The following is a 20749-nucleotide window of genomic DNA, read 5'->3' as shown; positions in this document are numbered from 1 at the left end:
CGGTAAAGTTAAAACAGTAGTAGTTCCAGCTCCTTTTTGTCTTCCTTTTTCTTACTAGCTTCAACCTACATGTCGTGGACCCTATAAGACTGATGCTTAGGTTTTAAGGCCCTGGCTGACCTAGCTACTCAGTTGTGCTCCGTGACCTTTTTTGCGCTCTGAGTGCAGGTACAGTGCTGGCACAGTGGAACCCGCCACGAATCACCTCAAATAGTCGCACCAAGTTAAGTAGGAAGTCAGTTCGATTTGGGTTCGTCAGAGATGTCCCCCAACCACATTTTACCAGAGCGAGGGGTGGGGTTCTAAAATAGGGAAATAATTTATTCGATTTGAAAACTCTGCAACCTTGCCTTCATAAACCAATTGAAGAAGTACGACAGGTGATCGTACAATGTTCATTTTCGAAACCTTCGGGGAAAAGAATATGATTAAAAATAAATCATCGTGGTGAAGCGCACGAAAGAAGCGAATATGACCCCAACACGCCTGTTTTAATTGACAGAGTCGTACCATATGGGAAAAGAAATCCAGGAAACATCAAATTTTTCACTATTCAGCTGGCGAATAGTGCTCGTTAACCGTAATTTATGACCGGCGATGTCCTGGAAAATCCTCAACGTCACATGGTGTATGGTGGGAATAAGAGCGTACTTGTTTGCCCAATTGATAACAATTCTTTGGAGCGATCACTTACAGGGCTACTTTATCAAACATCGACGTTTTTTAATTTTAGTGCGATGCGAAAAAAAAAATACACGATTTGAATTAGGAGTAAGAGTACGTTTTCTACAATCCTGTCTATTGTTGATACTTATTGAAACCCGTGTATGTGCACGTGACGAAATCGTTTATTTCTTTCAGTCCGCAATCGAATCTTCTCTCTTTTTTCCTTAGGCGGAGATATAAACTGTTTCCAACACCTGGAAGTTCTGTCCGTTTTACAGTGGCGTTACAGGTTGCGAATTGAACGTAAAAAAATACAGTGCTGTAGATCAAAAAATGAGAATTTCATCAAAAATCGATCGCATAGTGACAGTGGAATCGTAATTTCTGTTTGAAGAGTGTTTATGATTATAATAACGAAATATGCGAAAACACGTTCATAGTAAATGTTTTCTGCGCCTGTTGCTGCTTTTGAAAACGAAAGCGGGGCAGATGCCCTGACGCGCTTCCTGGCCGGCTAACATTTGCGCATTTGGCGATGGTGGGCTCGACGTGCGCAGTATAGTCCTAAGGAGCTGTCTTCTCATTCGGACGATCTCTGCCATCTCCCCGTTGACGACTACTATTTCGTCGACACTACTCGTGTTTCGCCTCACTGCTGAATGAATGCGCCATGCCACGCTATACGTGTTCGATCCAATTACATTCACCATGATTTCGTTTGCTTCGTTCCCTCGTGCACTAGTAACGCTGAGCCTCGATCTCGTGCGCTATAGCAAATCGCCATGCTTCTGCTCTGTCTCCCTTATTGGTCCGATTTGTTTCTCTCCGATATCCGCAATCTATCCTGGTGTGGGGATCTTGTGTACAGTTAGTATTTCCAGACCGCCTCTTATGCCATGTCATTATAGCTTGTGCCCATTCAGTCTCAGAATCCTCTTTGTAATAAAAACTAGGATACTCATTAACGAGCTCCTTTTGCAGACAGGCGTGAATTAGGTTGGAAACTCCATAATTTTCGAGTACGATCATGGTTCACATGTGTTCAAGCATTTTCAAGCTCATTTCTGTAACAGTAGCGAGTATGTGGAGTGCACTTGTGATTCTTGTTTGAATTCTTTTTGAAAACAACTCAAAGTAGTGGTTTTTACGTAGAACTTTCTAAGGCGTCTTCAATTTGTTGCGAAGAACGCCTTGTTCAGTGACTTTTTCTACCAATTATTTACTGCAAGCAGCTAACAAACTAGCAATATTTATAGTTCTTCCGCACCATCTACTCTCCATCTTGGCTTAAAAACCTTCTATCCCCCTCATATGAAGTATAGATCTCGGATTAATCTAAATGTGCTGAAAACTCATCTGCTGCTCAGGTGCCGAAATTCTGTTTCATGTTTCTATTCCAAAGTATTCTGTAGGCCAGTTTTCAAACTGTCCGTGTTACTTCCTGCTTATTCTTGGTCGAGATGGAAGCAAAGTACAAAATGCAGCAAGATGCAGCAATGTGCGCAACGAGAAAAATATGTTCAGCATACAACTAGGGAAGTTTATGATGGAATTCTTGCATGCACACTACTTTCCACACTTTTAATTTGCTGCGCTTATATAAAAGTTAATCATATGAGCAAAATTAACATTAGCGCGAGGTAGCATGGCATTTATGAAGTATGTTAAATTCTCATTGGTTTTCTTATTTGCTTTGATGTTTAATGGACCATTTTATTTTGTTCTTATGAAAAACCCGTCAATATATTTCCTTTTAGTTTTGTATGAAACTCTACTAATTCTAATGGTTATTTATTACTTCATTTACTTCATTATATTATGATTTTGATGCAAATATTATATTACATTTCATTCTATACTTTATTATGTTTGAGTACTTACTTCAAGGAACACTTATTTCTGATGCTGAAAATATTGATTATATGATATTGAAAGTTCCATATTTACACTCTGGATTTATTTTTAGGCCTTCTATTAGATTCTTTGGTCTGAAAACGATCAAACTGTTCTTTTTTATAATCTCCCTCGCCTCTCCTTTCGCATTTGTATTTATTCGCTCATTAAGTTGCCATAGCTACTGAGCTCATGTACCGAAACATCATTCGTCTTCTTGTTCAAACATTTAAAATTGTTGGGCATTTTTATGACGGTCGCCTTTTGATTGAATGTTACTTTTGTTCGCCCATACAGAATTGTTTTTGTATACTTAGCGCGCCTCCTATACATTATCCATGAAACTCGTTCGGGAACGTTCGCGTCTTCATTGTGAGTCAGTGCTTTGACAACCGTATGCAGCATAGGATTTGATGGACCATCATTGAATCATTGACCATGGCGAACCACTGGTGTACATGTACATCATCCATAACGATTTTGATTTTCATTCATCAAAATCTTCTATGTATGTCCCTTAATAATATATAAGACGTTATTCCTACATCATATGCATATATTATATACATACATAAGTCCTCTTGTTAAGGCGTTTCACATTTTTCGAGAGATGTAGCACCGGCAATTCGTTGGCAAACAGCAATAACAATAAAAAATCTGAAAAATGTATTTGGACCAAAGTGTCTGATGTTGGCGAATATGTCCGCAGAATAAGATTGTTTGAAAACAGCTGCAAAGAATGGCTCGCAGTAGAATTGTTGTGTTGGAGACCCGAATGTTTTGTCATAAAGTCGGCGTAGTATAGTTGCCGCTCGTTCAATCAGGTAAGCGCGACGCATCAGCTGGAAATCACGTTCTTTCTCAGTACAGTCGGCGTCGAGTGTGTTCAACCAAGTGATCGCAACGCATCTGCCCCAACGCATGCTCTTTCTCTCTTCGACACAAACTCCCTCTTTTACACCAATCGAAATCGCATCGAGTTCAGGTGCTTGGATGCATTCCACGTCACCTATAGAATGCCATTCAATGTATCCTATGAATTTACATTTTCAATAGCTTCCCATTTGAAGCAAGATAACCAGGTGTTATGTGAAATATGTATTCTTTCTTGTCTTTATTTCGATCATTACAATTTTAAAATAAAAACCTTGACTTCAATAATGCTGAATGAGTGTTGATGTTGGGTATCACAGTAAGGACTTCTTCGACCTCTTCTTTTCCCCATCTATTTTTCTCTTTCAACATTGTCATTTTCAACATAATATCCTTCTTTATAATTATCAGAACAAACGGCGGCGTGAATTAGCGTAGCTCCAGCTTCGAAACAGTTGGTAATCGCAAGCATACCGTAATAATGTTTTTTTTTTCTGCGTGCTGCGAGATTTTGCTCAACGGCAAGGGCAGAGGGACTTCCGATGTTTGGGAAAATTTCGAATATCTTCACTAGGTGGGGCTGACGAGTAGTCGGAAGTATTATGGTAAAAACACCTACTGACATATCTGACTAACACGCACGATGACCCAACAACGCCGCGAAATAACATACGACAGAATGATTTGTGCGCCTTCAAAATGAGGCAATGCAATGCTGATGTATTACTAATTTATTGAGCTAAAAACACCGATACACTTGAAAACACAAAGGTAATAAGTGTTAGGTGGTGGTGTAAAATGGCCACTTTTTTCTGGATTTGCGGGAGTGAGTTGTGGACTTTCAAACTGATATTTTTGTACGCTACGCCTTAGCTCGTACGGATGATGATGGAGGAAAACCTTCATGTCGAAGAATTCTGGGAACGCTGCCTTCAAAAAGAATACAGCGGAAGGAGAAAGGTATCGTTTGTTGAACCACCGTGAACCCAAGTTCATCAAAGCGTTCCGCGTTTTTGAAGGAGTAAGACAGCAAGCCACCTGCTGATAACTATGATTATCTGCGGCGCCAACTGCGTCGTCTTTTCTCTTCTATCCCTTCTTTCTATATAAATTCCATTGTGATTTGCCTAAAATATCTTTTTTTTAAGAACTGCATTTTGCGAAATCTTTGAAGTTCTACATAATTTGCAAGAATCGCGAACACCCTAAATCTATTGAGCACTGCAGCTTTCAGTTTACCAAACGCATCTACGTATACGCACCAACTATTTTTATTGAAAAGATTCATGAAACGAAACCGTGTCAAATGGAATTAATCAGAAAGGATATAAAGAGTTACTTTGTCCAGTAATTTCATCAGAAACCATTTTGTGCGCCATAGGCACCTAACATCGGAAACTTCTCCAAAACTTGCTTTTAAGTGGTTTTCATTCAAATTTCTCTTCCTTGTTATCACATCCTTGCTGTACATTTTTCTCATCTATAAGATGTTAGTATAATTTGCAAGCATAAATTTATAAGGTGTCTCGTTCTTGCACCAAGCATTGAACTGTGGTTTGTTCAAATCTAGACATTTTTTCCAATAGTCGGATATCAAGCCACTTTATTTTCGTCTTTATAGTTTCCACATCCGTTCTCATCCGCTGAATATATGTTGTTTTTGCTCTCGAACAGATGAGTAGTACATATCGCAACAAGCAGTTCAAAAACGTCCTCAAACAACGGAAAATGGAAAAACGTAATTGAAGTGGGTTGATATGCAACTGTTGTAAAATATAGTCTAGTTAAAACGATCTGGAGCTCGTTGCAGTGCGTTGGCCCCATTCTTCGCTACAGTCCGAGGTAGCAATTCCAACCGCTCGCCCAACAGGGTCGTTTCGAATGCAGCCGCTTAAAGGCAGCATACCACGAATCTGAGGCGGTGCGGATTTAAGGTGGAGACGGGGGTGGATATGTTCATTTCTCCCTGCATCATTGCAAAAAGTCGCCTCCAGAATGCTGTTTTGTACGACGACATCTATTGCAACGCTCCACCCCTTGCGCTGCCTCCGCCCTGCGATTCGTCGAAAATCAATTCGGACAGCTCCTATACGCAGAAAGGCGCGCTACGCGTGCAATAGTGGCGCGCTGCAATAGAAGGCACAAAACAGTATTCAGGGGCCGGCTGCTTGTAGTGATTCAGGGAGAGATGAGCGAAACACCCCTGTGTCCATAATCTACGACCCCGTATACGGATACTCCACCTGAAATCCGTACCACCCCAGATTCGTGGTATGCTGCCTTTAAGCGACTGCGTTAGGCTTCAGGTCGTTTTAACCCGACTATTTACTCAGATCTGAATAGACGAAAGCACCCTACCTGCTGTTAGAATACATGAACTCATCGCATCTTTGCAAGGTCTATAACATAACACATAATCAATATATAATTATTACCTCTGACTTGTGCTCAATTCGTAAACCACTAATCTTATGTGCTTAATTTTTTCTTTTTTTCAAATTTTTTCTAAACGCGCAGAGTTTCTAACGGTTTGTCACTAAATGGGTTGGAACAAACATTGAAGACGTTTGCAAACATTACAGTCCCGAACATTAAGTTATTCGTCATTGGAGAGTGTTGTCATACCTGAGCGGTAGAAAATCGCAAGCAAAATTCATTTATCATCGAACTTGTTCCGTAAATGTTTTACGTCTGCGTGGAGACTACACATGGCCGTTCTTTGCCGCTACTCTGTCGCTCATCACGCGAACTTTGCACAACGATCCGAAGCTTTTTGTATGGGGCAACACACACAAGTTATGTTTTTTTTTTACTTGGCTGACTCATTAGGAGACAAAAGAAGACAAGAGCAGACGGTACGTGACGAGCGAATATGAAGTTGTCCCGTTCTATCAGCTAGTTTTCAAAAGAAATTCATTTCTCGAATGATCAATTTCTCGTTTATCATCAAAACTGCAGTGGGTTCTTTTTTTCGTCGATAACTTCATTAGCTTTTGTGAACGAGACCACAGGTGACTCCAGATGATGTATTTTGCGTTTCGATTTGTGGTTTCAGCAAAAAGACTGACAGTGAAAGAAAATACATTACATCTGACTCTTCACTTTTGAACAACGTCTGTTGTCTTCAAATGAACGTTCTTAGCAACGCACCGTTGTTTTTCTGACATTGGTTATAATAGACAATAGTCATAAATCTTGATTCTTGTAATTTAAACGCACTTTCGGATTTCATTTGTTGCATGTATTCTATGAAATAGGGTACGTCTTATGAATTATAAACCAGGATGTAGAGTCGAGTCGGAATACCCGCAGCGCATTTCTTCGCAAACTCATGTGTTCGAATAGCCTGACATCAATTGAAAACAACCTTAAAGGCATCACCCCACGAATTTGAGGTGGTGCAGATTTCAGGTGGAGTATTCCTATACAGGATGGGATGGGAGACTACGGGGGGGGGGGGGGGGGTGGTGATTCCGTCCATTTCTTCATTTCTTCCTAATCGCCATAAAAAAAGGCCCGTAAGATGCGTCGCCGCACAAGACTGGTGCGCTCCCATCGAACCTCTTAACAAAATGATGCGCCAAAACGAATGAAGCCGAATCTTCCGGGCCGTTTTCTACGGCAATTAGGAAGAAATGGACGGAATCACCCCCCTCTCCGTGGTCTCCCATCCTGTATACGAATACTCCACCTGAAATCTGAAAATCACCACCTCAGATTCATGGGGTGATGCCTTTAACCACTTTATGAATTCAACTGGCAGTGATCCTTTCACCAAACATCAAGATTTTTCGAACAGACTGCACCCTGCTTGTGGATGAAGTTGTTTGCCTTCCACTCTAACGAGCTAACGAGCTAACTGCAACCCAAAGGGGACCATTTGACTGTACTGAGACCCAAGATGAATTCAGACTAAGGACTTCTTGCTTCTGCTGCGCTAAGATTGACTTACAAAAACTTTGCGTCGAGCCTGCAAGCAAGTGACTGGGAGATAAGAAAGGCGGTTTGGAGTCGCCTCCAGCAAATTAATTCCATTTTCGGACTGTTAGTGGGCCAAGTCCTCCCACAGAACTGGTAGGACCAGAGGCCTGCAACTTGCCTATGAGTTTTAAAATTAAATGTACTATACAGCAATAGGAAGGAATCATCTGACTGGAGGAATGCTTTGTGCGGCAGCGCCAGAAGCGAAAAGGTTGCAGAAATCATCTAGACTGAAGGAATGGAAAAGGCTAGGATGATGATATGTACATGCAATGCATTTGCTTTTGCATAAGAAGCGGCCATTGCAAATCTCATGATGTAGGTCAGGAAAATTAAATGCAGCGTCATCGGACTGACCGAGACAAGACGCCACCATCTCAACACTGAAGATCTGTTCTTACGAACGGCGACAGTAGAGGAGTTAGTGGAGTCGGAGTCCTCATCGACACAAGTATGGCAAAAATTATGGACTCTTTCGAACAAATTACGATTCGAATCCAACGTCTGCGTATATTAAGATGTGCCTCAAGGCCAGCTTTGAAAATCCTCTTGCGCTCTAACATCAAGTTAAGAAAAGCTCGAGGCTTTTCATATGAACCTAGAGAAGTCTTACAACTATTATAATATCTTCTACGAGGTTAGTAGAATGGTTGGTGATTTCAAGGCAAAATTTGTCACAAAAAACGCTTTAAGAGCCCTGCATCAGAATTCACACACTGCAATGCAATGAGCAGGGGAGAGGTTTTTTGAGTCTATGCGACAAGGACCATCCATGAACTCGCAACTCCACCAAGCCCTCCTGCATATGCCGGAGTCGTGGGATCGCCATGGGGAGGTACTGAATGAAATTTGCCACATCATCTTCAGTAAAAGGTCTTGCCTGATGGTTGTCACTGTCGTACCAAAGTTATATGCGGGATCAGACCGTTGCCTGATTTGAGGGAGATTTGCCTCCTCTCGGAAGGAAGGAAAACCGCAAAGTTTACAAAGCGAAGTTGCAGAATCACCGTCGACTGGGAACTCTTTGCTAAAGCTAGCTGGCTTTTGGGAAGATACCGCAATGGATATCATCGGCGATGAATATGATAAGGTTGTGGGACGTCTTCACGATTGTACAACCGAAGCGGAGAGTTTTAAGATCACTACGGGACATCTGTCTTCGGAATCTCCACAGCTGATACGTCAATGTGGAGCTGCAATGGCCGCAGGCAAAACCACAAACTCACGTACGAGCTCGCAACTATCGTCCAATCTACTTACTGCTGTCTGCTCATCTACAAGCTCCTCACGAGAGTAATTCTAAACAGGACTGAAAGAACACCTATGCGAGAAGCGGGATTTCGAAAAGGCTTCAGCACAGTTGACCAGATACGAACCGTTTTAAAACTCATAGGATCATCACGAGAATACAAGATGCCGATGTGTCTCAATTTCATCGTTTTGAAGAAAGCCTTCGATTTAGTTGAGAAGGAGATGTCATTCAAGCCTTAGACAAACAAGTCGTCCCCACTCCATACGCAAAAATACTTCGTGAGTTATATAGTAATTTCACAAGTAAAATTCCTCCATTTCACAATCGTGTCACAGTCAACGTGAAGAAGGGGTCGAACGGGGCGAGACATTGTCACCCAATATATTCATTGCCACTCAAGAAATGCGTAGTGCGAGAAATGGAACGCGATAACATGGAAGTGAAAGGTTTCTCGGCAGTTGCTCGATCTTTGTTTCGCTGATAGCATCGTTCATCGTTAACATCAAGCATCAACCAAGTGCCGTAGGTTTGTATATGTAGGTCGGGAAATTAACATGATCAGACCTAGAGCTGCGATAGGGAGGAGATGCGATAGGATCCTTAGGTGAAGGGGTTGTAACTCATGGGGTACAACTCAAGTGTACCCCCTTAGCCAACCGTCCAAAAGTGAAAGTGGTCCTTTCGCCAACAGTTCACAAGTGAAGTGAGACCTTTCGCAAATCCTTCGAAAGTAGGAGGTTTCTTCAATAATCGTCATAAAGTGAAGGGGGTCAGAGCCCCGGCTCCTACTATCGCATCCATGACATGACCAGCGAGCTGAGGAGGCGGAAACGAGTGGCTTGGACAGCATAAAAGAGCATAGAGGACATTGTGAAGAAGGCCGTGAACATCCGGTTCCGTGCTCATCTATTGAACACCATCGTTCTTCTTGCCATGAACCATGCTTTGAAAACAGGGGTTGATCGGAGAACTTGTCTTGGTGCTCATCGTTGTCGCTTCTCTGTTGTCTGACTTTGCTTGAGATTTAGCAACCTCATCGGGGGTTTAAAAACGTCAATAAATAGGATCTTTTTCGAGGAATAATTACTTCGAAGTCAGTACTAATCATCCATTTTGGACAGTTTCAGAATTTTACATGTTTACATTTTTTCTTTTCTTTCATAGCAGGCATCTTTTACGCTTCGATTCTGACAGAGAATAGAGCACAAAAAAATGTGGCTGTATTCTCAAGGGTCTTATGAAAATCCTACCTCAATTAAATGTTTCTGGAGTGCTTGACAACAGCGAAGCAATAGATATTTAGACCTGTTTTCGCGAACTGGTCAGCATTAATGGCGTTGGATCAATTTCGTCTCTGGAACTGAGGATAAGCAGTAGAGATCTCTATTGTTGTTGATCGACGTACATTGCTGCCATTTTACATCCTGAAACTACGGTTTATATCAACCAAAGCACTATAAATAAGTATCGAAAGAACATACAATGTTGATCCTAAATATCATATCATATGCTTTTCCCATAATATGAACGCGATGCGTTTGTGAGAGCAAACGTTCTTTTCCTGCTTGGCACAGACTCGATCTCTCTAAACTTCACCGAACTAGAACACTTGGCGCTCCCTCAGTTGAAAATATTCGGCGTCGCCCACATGTAGTTGCTGCAACTACTATACAGTGTATTGGAGGGTTTAAGAAATCAAGCTTTTCCGTACACATCAATTCATTTTTGCGACTTTAACAGTCTCATCATGTATCATCTGCATGGCGTGAAGAGCGTGTACAAATGAATACTTCGTTTTAGAGAGAAAGATTTCCCGAATTAAGATCGTTAATGAAAGCACACGCAGTGGCAGGAACTGAATAACACTGTGAAAGAGGTTATTTATCCATTTTTAAAATTTTAGACACTGATTGAACCGACGCTACTGACTCTCCCTTGTATCCACATTTTGCGACACTCAGAATTTGTGTAATCAGCGGTTTTTTTTCAGGTTTCGAATATCATTGGAACCAGTTTTGTCTTAATAGACGAAGTGTCTAAAAGTTGTTTACAATCTGAGCGTTAAGTTCAATGTCTCCAAAAACATTTTGCACAACTCCACCTATCTAACGCACTTCTCTTGATGCCCTAAAAATTACATCCCCGAAATTCATGATGAATTAGTGTTACTGCTACGTGGCGCACTCTATCTGTATAACTTTGAAATCTTTGAAATCTTTGATCGTAAAACTTGTTTTTTTTATGTCACTCCCGCTGTGTTAGAAGATTCACGATTTCAAAGGAAAAACAGCGGAGTCGCTTTCTATTTTCTATGAGTTCCTTTGTTTAAAATTAAGGACTAAGCTGAGATATTTGCAATATATGTCATGCTATTTTTTCCCGCCATGAAAAATAGTTGAAAACATCTTGAAATCCAATTTTTCAGAGTCATACTGTTCTCTCAGAGGCTCAGAGAAGCAGGACGACTTTGTATTTACACTGTGCACGATAGATTGTGAAGACTACCGCCAACCTTTCATGGGTTTGCCGAAGTAGTTTGAGCTACTCGAAGAATATTGGGCTACATTATAAATTTCTCATTATCACACCAACACTTTATTTTCTGTGAGATATCTCACAATAGTTTTCCACTGAAACAGCTTTTCCGCTCATACCTTACCTAATAGGATTTTTCGAAGTAGTGACTGATATCTCCATATGTTCACTGCCTCAAAGAATCCCACCACTCAAAATCTGGTGAGATTTTGCAAGATATGGTGGATAGCTTGGTGAAGGACTACAATTACTAGGCAAAAAAAAACTTTATTAATGGCCGTTTTGACCTCTTCAAGCAGAAACATTGGGCAAAATTTCAGATGGATATGTAGTGCTTTTTTTTTGAGATTTTAGGCTGAAAACTGTGAAAGGATGTCAGTATGGTTCGCAGAGGATCTAAGTGAGCAAGCCACAGTCTCTGTTTTTGTTCTTGTGGTAGTGATAATACTAACGGTATCATTAATATCAATTTTAGCCGTTTAACTGAGGGAAATCGGTGCGATTTACGGTAAGCTTTAGCACTAGGTGATGCTCGATTACAAAAAGTCGCTGGGAATAGTCGCTTTCTTAATTACACCATCCCGATTTCACTGGCTGAGCTTTTACAGAAACACACACACATATAGAAACTGTCGTTGCTGAAATAAACTTTTGTCCTAATTCTTTCCCTTTTTAGCGTCTATACGATCGAAACAGATATCTGCTAGGTTCCTCTGTGGAATTGGCAGAAATAACCGGTTGGCAGTTTCAAACTAGGAATCTGATCCGGAACGCTTGTGATCTCCACTTAAATAAATGAATCCTATTTACCTAAATTTTTAAGGAACAAAGCGGTCATGGTTATAAAGGATAACCTTGTAAGTGAGGGGCACAGCATTTGTGGAATTAGTTAGTCCCATTCACAAGTCGGACTTGACAAATAGTTTTAAGGTTCTGTTGCATCAACACATCAGCGCTTCACGGCGAAGACGTCGCATCCTGTCAGTTATTTGACAGAAGTCCCGCTGTGGGCACGGACGTTCCTTCCTCCCTCATATACGAGGATCCACAGTCAGTGCCGAATAACTGTAACCGAATAACCGTTATTTTGGTAACGTAAGGAGTAGTGTGTCTCTAGCAGGCAAAGAACCGGTGGTGAGGCCGTCGATCTAGTGGTATTAGATTATGGTTACTCAGAAATTGCGAGGGAGAAAACAATCTCGCGCCGCCTTAGTATGAAACCTCGAGTAGGACAATTGGTTTGCGCGAGAATTGTAGCGTGCCCTTTATCTGTGTCAGCGGAATTGTTGGAAAGCATGTAAACCCAAAACATCGCAGATCCCTTGATTCCATCTGCACAGCTCTGCGAAGTTTTTTATGTGGTTTGTTCATCTCCGTTGGGCCGGAGCGATATCAACGTTCCTTTCGCATCCCACAGTTGCCCACTGCCCTCAACTCGCCTGCGGAACAACAAAATTGTCATGTTTTTTTTAATTTGTAAACGATGTCATATTTTTTAACTGGATGACTTTCTGAAAAGGTCTTGCAGTAGACCTGTACTTTGGCTATTTTCTTCGAGAAAACTCCAGCCACAGGACTTTGACTTAGCTGTTCTAGTCCTAGGAAGAGAACAGCAAAATATACCCCCTCAGGACTAAATTCATACTGTATAGAAGCTTGCTTCTACTTTACTTTTCTTCTTGGTTTTTACTTTTAACTTCGAAACAAAGTGCGGTGAGGTATTCAGTCGATTAATATTAAACCTCTTTAATGCAGTGAAGAATATCAGAAACGCAGATTCCACATATTGCAGATTTCCTGACCTCTCTACTGCTTCTGCTGATTTCATGCAACATGTAGTACATTTTTTTGAAACAAGACAAATTAATGAAAGCTTAAGACAATGATGTGGGAGATCCGAGTAGCAGGTTTTCAGCTTTCTTTTCTGAGCGCTACTAGAACTGTTTAGTGTTTTGCTAAAATTGAAGAAAGAGGCTTTAGTTTCCATTTAGATTCCACTTGCAGACATCCTGGTACTAATTCTGTTATGTCCCTTTGACCCCTTAACTGCAGGGCGACTATGTTTCCCCACACAAGACAAAAATGTGAATTTAGAGTGGGAAAGTAGAAAGTGCGGTGTTGATCAATCCCTACGGGGATGCATCTAAGCATTCGACTGCTGTTCAGGATCATTTGAGGTTTATGAACGTGTATACAGTCCTACAATGACCTCTGGGAACGTCAAATCATGTGTCAAGTCATGGTTTTTATCCTCCCAGACAAGTCTGGTACCAATTTATCGACCTCGGAGGTGTAAAAGACTTGGTACTGAGGCGGTTTCGTACCATCGATCGTACAGGCACAGTCTAACCTCCTCCCTGTTGCGCTGCACAAAGGCCAGACTATGAATATAAATAAATTTGAAAAAAAAACTAGGTAACATAATCAGCCATCCCATTCAAAAAAAGAACTTAACAAATAGATAAAGGACGAATATATAGTCCTATCTAACGATAGAGAAAAGCAAAAGAGATAGATGTTATAAAATTGCTTAAAGGCATCACCCCACGAATCTGAGGTGGTGCAGATTTCAGGTGGAGTATTCGTATACGGGACGGGAGACTATGGAGAGGGGGGCAATTCCGTCCATTTCTTCCGAATTGCCGTAAAAAACGGCTTCAGGCATCCTGGCGCACTATTTTCTACAAGAAGTTCGACTGGAGCGCGCCAGCCTTGTGCGGCGCCGCATCTTCTGGGCCTTCTGCCTTTAATAACGTTTCAACACTACAGCTGGATTGAACTGGATTGAATTGTTACAAACAATTTAGATTGGAATTAGCAGCAACACTTTAAGCAACAAAAGAATTCCATTTGAGAAGAACCTCGAGTTCAGAGCTGAAAGGGGACACCAACGAAGGTAGAATAATCATAGCGATCGAGAAAGAGTAATTGTTAGGGTGAGAGGTGTCTTGTCTGAGGGTCTGAGGGTAAACTTTTCCATAAAAGTCTCCCCAGTGTTGGATGTAGGGTATTTTGCAAGAAGTATGGTTTACACTTTTCTTGTTAGTTAGGAAGCGCGAAAGATTAACAGGCAAGGTAATGTTCTGTTTAAATATGCGAGCAGCACACTTTCTATCCCAATAACACAGTGGTTTAGATGTTTTCGGCGGACATTTTTCTGAGTCCCTTGAAATGTAATACGCCCTATACTAACGGAAGTATTATGGAACTGCTATATTGCTGCTATTTTAGCCGTCCAAATCACGTAATAATTCTCTAGCAGCCCACATATTATGGCACTACGAGGGGCATTTATAATATGGGAATTGATGTCGTAGCTATCGAGAGAGCATTTTTATATCTGAAAGCCAGATGAATTTATTATGTGATAAGCATCGATGTGAAATCGCAGTGTTGCTGGAAGTTCGGTCGCTATACGGGACCATCGGGTGAGTATCGCGCGATGGTGGGATATGAGAGTGCCTCCGCTGTCGCACAGCGGAAATCACGTTCTCCTTCGTGTGGAAACATTATAAACACTTGCCGAACATCATACACCGCCCCGAAAAACTCGTCTCTGTCGATCGATCCCCTCGCTGCTTTTTTGCCATTTTTCGCTTCCTCCTGCTGCGATAGTTTCGCGACATTTGCCAGTCAGTTCTATATTCCAGTTCTCAGTTTACTGTATTTTTGTGCGCCTTTCACGTTTCCGTTCTTTATTCAGCAAGCAACTTTTGCGCATGTTCGCTCAGCACGGAGCGAAACTAACTTATGCACGAAAGGAGCAGACATCTAATATGACAAGCTCTCAACTTTCACACAGAATCTGAAATCCGAAAGGAATTTTTTTTCGAAGAACTGACCAGACACCAGTCGCGAGCTATTAGGTAGTAGCGCAGTTGGTGTCGTGTTTTTTCTTTTTCTTTTTCCTTCCGGAACCAACAGTAATCATCTCTATCTCTATGCAATACATAGCACGGTATAGTATGTGTGGTAGAAATCCTGAAGTTAATGATTTTCTACCATTTCGCATTTGATACAACTACTTCTTCGCGCTTTTCAATGCTTTTCACTTTCAAAAATTGCAGCGAGAAGCGGAAACGTTCTGGAAATCTGTGCACTCATACAAAGAGGAAAAAGATTTTAGAAGCAGAGAAGGGCTAGGAGAAAAAGAAGACGTTGTGAATGGTACACATAGATAATATATTCTAAAGTATTTAGATGTTATCTGGAACTTACCTAGTTCAAAACTACTGCCCACTGGGAAAAACCACTCGAATAAGACGAACAGAACAAGAACAAGCTATGCTGCACTAGCCCGTTTATCTAGAAAAGCATTCGAGTCCACTAGAAGAGGAAATAAATAATGCCTTTTTTCATTCCGAATCAATCTTACTTTTATGTAACATGGCATCAAAGATGAACGTATAAACTTGTCAAATATCGACTTAGAATTCCATGCGATACTCGGATTTTGATAATTTTTTTCAAGAACTCACCTATCCCTTTCGCTAAGACAAGATTCTCGCATGCAGTTAGTTGTTCGCTTTTGGTTAGTCAAAAAAGGGACTTGCCGACCCAGATCGGAATCTCCTCTGCTATCGTTTAGCGCAGATTCCACCGTAAAAGATCAGAAAAACGCAATAATCTGCACTTTTATCGTGGTCTTCTGGTGCGCATACAAATCAATATCGTCTCCTTCAGCGAATGCTTTCTGCATCTCGTGTGAGAACAAGGACCCATCGCTCAGGCAAATTATAAGCCAGAAAAGGATTCCCGTGTGAACAGGCAATCATTGGCTTCTACGTAAGCAGTGCGCAGTTGCACGAACTAATGCTAGGCGATATTATATAGTAGGGTCAAAACGACACAAAGTACGGTGCAGTTGCGTAAGCGGTTGCGCTAGAAGCGGCGCGGTGAGGCGTAGCGGCTAGGGTCGAAGGGGGACTCTGACTAACACCGTCACTGGTTGCAGTTCGCTGTGGTCCCGCGTCGATTCCAACTGCTATCCCCTCCACGTCCCTTCGAGCGCATCCACTTGCGCAACTGCACCGTGGTTCATGTTGTTTTGAACCGACTATATGTTATGTGACAAGGGACTGCAAAAATAGCATTGTTCTCTGTCTCCTGTAATTAATTTCAACGGACAAGTACATGGAATAGCTCTACGAATTGTTTCGCCTCACAGAACAGCGGTTGAGAGACACTACTGGCAGTTGTAGGTTTCTCACTATCCGTAACTGACCGACAAATTATTGACAAAATTGCTTTGCTGGAAATCAAACTCCTAACTGCGCTTTCCTGGCACTCCCGGTCATGTGCGAGTGGTTGTGTCGCTTCGAACGCAACCGTTCACACTATATCACATCACATTCACATCACACTATATCACGTCTACACCACAATCCGCGTCGTTTGGACAGAACTATTATTTGTATTTTCTCTTTGGAACTTCCCCATACTCCATCTTTGTTGATAGCGACCACCAACGCTAGCGATAGCGACTTCATCTTTGGTAGATTTTGCTTTGTACGCTGCGGTCGTTGCGGTGGTGCATTTGCGCAATCAGGTTCAAATCAAAGGATGTGTCAGTGGTATCGATTGTGAATGATCGCACCGCAAGTACTGATTTCTGACCTCCTAACCAGACACGGATATCTTTCGACTCGACCGCAGATAAGTCTATTGTCTCTAGGAATGTACCATAAACTCCTAAGATCATGCTCATGTAGACTGAGACTAAATATACAACACAAACGGCTATGCACAGTCATGGCAATAGCAGTCCGGTCGTGTTTTTTTCGTTGATATCTGCCACGTGACGGCACGTGCAACCGCATATCAAGCACGCCGATTAACCGCTGAGATTTAGCCTGCATATTCTAGCACTTGTTCATTCAGGAACGGAACCTCTGTCTCTTATATTTTCATATGACCCCAATAATATTATATACTGAAAATGTGCAGAACGTACGCATGTAGGAATTGCCAGTTGGTACATTTACTTCCATAGGATGTACCTCTATGTTATCTAATATGTCGACTATGAGTCAAGTTTGCTACCCTGGCATGCCCGTTGCACAAAATTTTCGAATCGACAGCATGAGTCGCTTCTTCGCCCGAACTTCAGTCCCAGTTTCTTATTCTTATCTGCAGTAATGTGTTCGCATTCTAAGCTCATCCGAGCAAGAGTTAACGATCAAACCTTCGTGCCGGCAGCGGAAAGGATGGATTGCTCAAATTGAACGCTAAGACCGCTCACCCTGGACATCCTTGGTTGAAGTACGCTAAATTTATTTGTTCTAGATCATATGAGACGGGGCACGAAGCAGAAGACCTGCGCGGCGTAGCGCACCTGCAGCCAATTGATCGGGCTGGCTGTTGGCTGAGAGTCGGACTCTCGCATGAGCTGCATTCCCCCTGTTTTCGAGCTTTCATCAAACGTTGGAATTCGTGCGTCCGATCCGTGGATCTGCTCCCACTCGGCCCTACGCCGGCGTGTGAGTAGACGATCGATAAGCGTCACGAACCACGCTGACCATCAACGCTCGTTGCACTTCGTCCTCCACACTGCTGCACTTAGCTAACCGCTGTTCTTTCCGTTACTATTAATAGTTTGCAGGGTTTCTACCTACGAGCCCTCTTATATTAGGGCATTTTCTTGTATGCTAGTTGTAGCTGAATCTTTTAAAACTGTTCAATAGTTACTAATTCTGACTTTTTTCCAAGCGCTTCTCTTACAAGCTTTCTTCAAAAGTAACCTGAAATTTTGTTGTTGAGCTTTGTTATTGTTTCATCAAGTTCTACGACAGTTTTATTCTCATGGTTTTTGTTATGAGCGATGCACTCTTTAACTTCATATATAAGTTTGAGGAAACTAAAAAACGCTGTGCGTTTATTAAGCATACAGTGCTTTTTTAGTTCCCTCGAACAAGGCAAAGCTGTGGATGAGGGTTCTTTTTCCTCGATCACTACCAATGCTTCAGTTGTATTTTGCAAAACTGGTCGTTGCATTGGTTATTTGCGTTGGTCCATCCGTCACCGTATTAATATGAAGCTAAACACCCTTGTTTGCTCATCACCCACCATGGTTTGGTTATTTCGAAATCAAAAATTGTTAATTGTGTTCTCAAAAATAGGACTGGCATTTCAAGCAAATAGGTTCAAAGCAGATGCGCTTTGTATGCTTTTTTTTACGTGAACAGGAACACTCGAGAAAAAGATACCATGCCTAGAAATCTAATCCACAGATGCCACCTTCATAATGGTGGGTTATTTCAAATATCACTTCTATTTTTCAATTCAGAAGTCATTTAGATATTTAAAAGTCCTAACGTGACCGAGTGGAGATCATATGCCCGTAAAGCATTATTTCTAACGCGAGAGACTAACAAAGTAACGAAATGCCCCATAAATCCGTGCATCTTTAAGGAAAAAAGTCAGGAGAGATTCGCCTCTTCGCAATAGATAGTCAGGTGTGCCCACTTTCTTAACTTTCTTTTCATAACTGAAGAGATTCATGCATGTTTGTTGAACATCTATGACTGTTCCCGTAAAATGATGACGAGTTCTTCGACTTAGTTTATAATAAAGATTGCTACGGCTATTCGTTTGGATGCTTTCTGTAGGTGATAAGGCGCTTGAGAGAATAAATCACCAATAGCTTTGATTTTTTTCGGGTTCTGACGAAGGCGTTAGCTGTTAATAAATATCAATACCAATCTTGGCCACAGCTCAAGCAAATAAATAAAAAAAAGAGCTACGTGTTTGTCCTTCATTTTCTAACTACCATTGTGTTTGTGTGGTGCCTCTGAGTTTGGGGAACTATAGGAGTTTAAAACTTCAGATACGTCTCTCATTTTATCCAGTCTTTTTGTAGTTGTTGTCACGTTTCATGTGGTCTGTACTTTTTTGTGTCATTATTCAGCAGGTGTTTTCGAAATTACCAATATTGGCTGAAGTACGCTTTTGCTAAAAGAATTTTCTCTTGAGGCAAAAACTTCTGTTGCCCGTATAGTTCTAGTTTGCATGCAATTTTCTTTATACTTTCTTTGCTCTTCCTCGAATGACGTGCCATATTATGCTCTTCCTCGAATGACGACACCCATATTCCATTTCCATTGTGGATTTCTCGTGGGCCGGCGGAGTGGTGAAACGGCCTGTAAAACAGGCAACATAAACGTCAGTTGATATCTTTCGATATCGCTTTCACGATTGTTTTAGCTGCTTCATTTTGCATCAGTGTGGTTTCCCATTCGAGAAGTTAATAGTTCATTACCGGAACTGATTAGCGAAGTCAATCGGGTTAAAACCAAAGAATTTGGGGTAAAATGTCGTTGGGGGGGGGGCACTCTGATGCACCCAAATCGACTGTTCCAGTACTATACCTGCACTCAGAGCGCGAAAAAGGCAATGGAGCTCAACAGGCGCAGAGATGTCCATAGAACACGTTAACCGTTCTCGTCGTTAAATCATTCCATTTGCTTAATGGGTGCCCCTAACTTGCTGACTCTTTGTGACTTCAGTCAGGTTGCTGATTACCACTTGGCCGGAGCTTGCATCGAAGTCGAAGGAGGAATTCGGCGAATGGCTCGCTGATCGTGGATTGCTGTGGAAGGAGCGACTTTGCCCCAATAGTGGAATTCCCGTTAAAGTCGCGCAGCACGCAAATGTGAACAGCATTCATGAAGGCTATCCAAACGGCCCTCCTTAGGGCCAGCAATTTGCGAATACAAATCGAACTGTGTGAATAAAAGTTGTTGCATGCATGTTTAGTGATCGCGGACTGCTATGGAATTCATTTCCGCTTTTTTTTTTCCTTGGAAGTAGCACATGATATGATTTGGTTTGTTATTTCGCACTATTCTCGTAAGCTTGTTTGTGGAAGTAAATAACTAAATCAGTCGGGGCCGTGAGACCTAAGTATTAGTCTTAGAGGATCTAGGCCATGGAAGCTAAAGTTAGAGAAAAAAGTGAGACAAACAGAGAACCACATTCTTCCCCTGTTTAGAAGATTTGGTAAAGTTAAAACAGTAGTAGTTCCAGCTCTGTTCTTCCTTTTTACTTAGTAGCTACAACCTATATGTCGTGGATCCTCTATGACTTGCTTAGGTCTTACGGCCCAGACTGACATAGGTACTCAATTGTGCTCCGTGACTTTTCGCCATACGCCATACTTTTCTCTCCATACGGTCACAGTTCGATTTGGGTGCGTCAGAGTGCTCCCCTCCAACGACATTTTACCCAGAGTTTGTGTTACGTATCCATACCACGTAGGCCACCAAGGGGAAAAAGGAAGACGCAGCTGGAACTACTAATACTTTAACTTTATCAGGTTCTCCAAACAAGCGTACTGTAGAAGAACAGCTAGGTTATGTCACTTACTACTTCTAAGTAACGAGTTCGAGAATCGTCTGAGAGATCGCCTCTCCACATTCCGCCCTTGACAGTTAAGAACAATTTGCAGGCTCTAATTAGCAGTTCTAAGTGCTCCACCTCCCCTAACTCCCTTTTCGCCGTCTCATGTATGTTTTACTATGCTTTTTGAGCATTTGCATTGTTATGTATAGC

General features: G+C 41.7%; 4 protein-coding genes across 5 annotated transcripts; 2 read left to right on the top strand and 2 right to left on the bottom strand.

The window, feature by feature from the left end:
- Positions 1 to 2584: 2584 nt before the first annotated feature.
- Positions 2585 to 7789, bottom strand: RB195_017799 (uncharacterized protein; the record flags this gene model as incomplete). Of its 2 annotated transcripts, none has more annotated exons than XM_064184953.1 (2): positions 2585 to 2654; positions 3331 to 3482. In XM_064184953.1, 2 exons carry the CDS (start codon positions 3480 to 3482, stop codon positions 2585 to 2587), a joined length of 222 nt encoding a protein of 73 aa, XP_064040834.1. The 2 variants fall into 2 exon arrangements, with proteins under 2 accessions (XP_064040834.1, XP_064040833.1); XM_064184952.1 differs by lacking the exon at positions 2585 to 2654 and adding an exon at positions 7771 to 7789 and having other exon boundaries at positions 3144 to 3568.
- A 684-nt stretch (positions 7790 to 8473) lies between these two features.
- Positions 8474 to 8710, top strand: RB195_017798 (uncharacterized protein; the record flags this gene model as incomplete). The annotated part of the gene is made up of 1 exon (XM_064184951.1): positions 8474 to 8710. The coding sequence occupies one exon, from the start codon at positions 8474 to 8476 to the stop codon at positions 8708 to 8710; it is 237 nt and encodes a 78-aa protein (XP_064040832.1).
- Positions 8711 to 10285: 1575 nt separating this feature from the next.
- RB195_017797 (uncharacterized protein) lies at positions 10286 to 17617 on the bottom strand (the record flags this gene model as incomplete). Its single annotated transcript, XM_064184950.1, has 2 exons — positions 10286 to 10322; positions 17442 to 17617. 2 exons carry the CDS (start codon positions 17615 to 17617, stop codon positions 10286 to 10288), a joined length of 213 nt encoding a protein of 70 aa, XP_064040831.1.
- On the top strand, positions 11363 to 19892 carry RB195_017796 (uncharacterized protein; the record flags this gene model as incomplete). Its single annotated transcript, XM_064184949.1, has 3 exons — positions 11363 to 11401; positions 15268 to 15367; positions 19705 to 19892. 3 exons carry the CDS (start codon positions 11363 to 11365, stop codon positions 19890 to 19892), a joined length of 327 nt encoding a protein of 108 aa, XP_064040830.1.
- Positions 19893 to 20749: the final 857 nt, after the last annotated feature.

Source organism: Necator americanus, chromosome II (genome assembly GCF_031761385.1).
Source record: "Necator americanus strain Aroian chromosome II, whole genome shotgun sequence".
In the NCBI taxonomy this organism is placed as follows: domain Eukaryota; kingdom Metazoa; phylum Nematoda; class Chromadorea; order Rhabditida; family Ancylostomatidae; genus Necator; species Necator americanus.
Note: the sequence above shows the minus strand (reverse complement) of the source record. Positions and strands in the feature narration are given on the sequence as shown.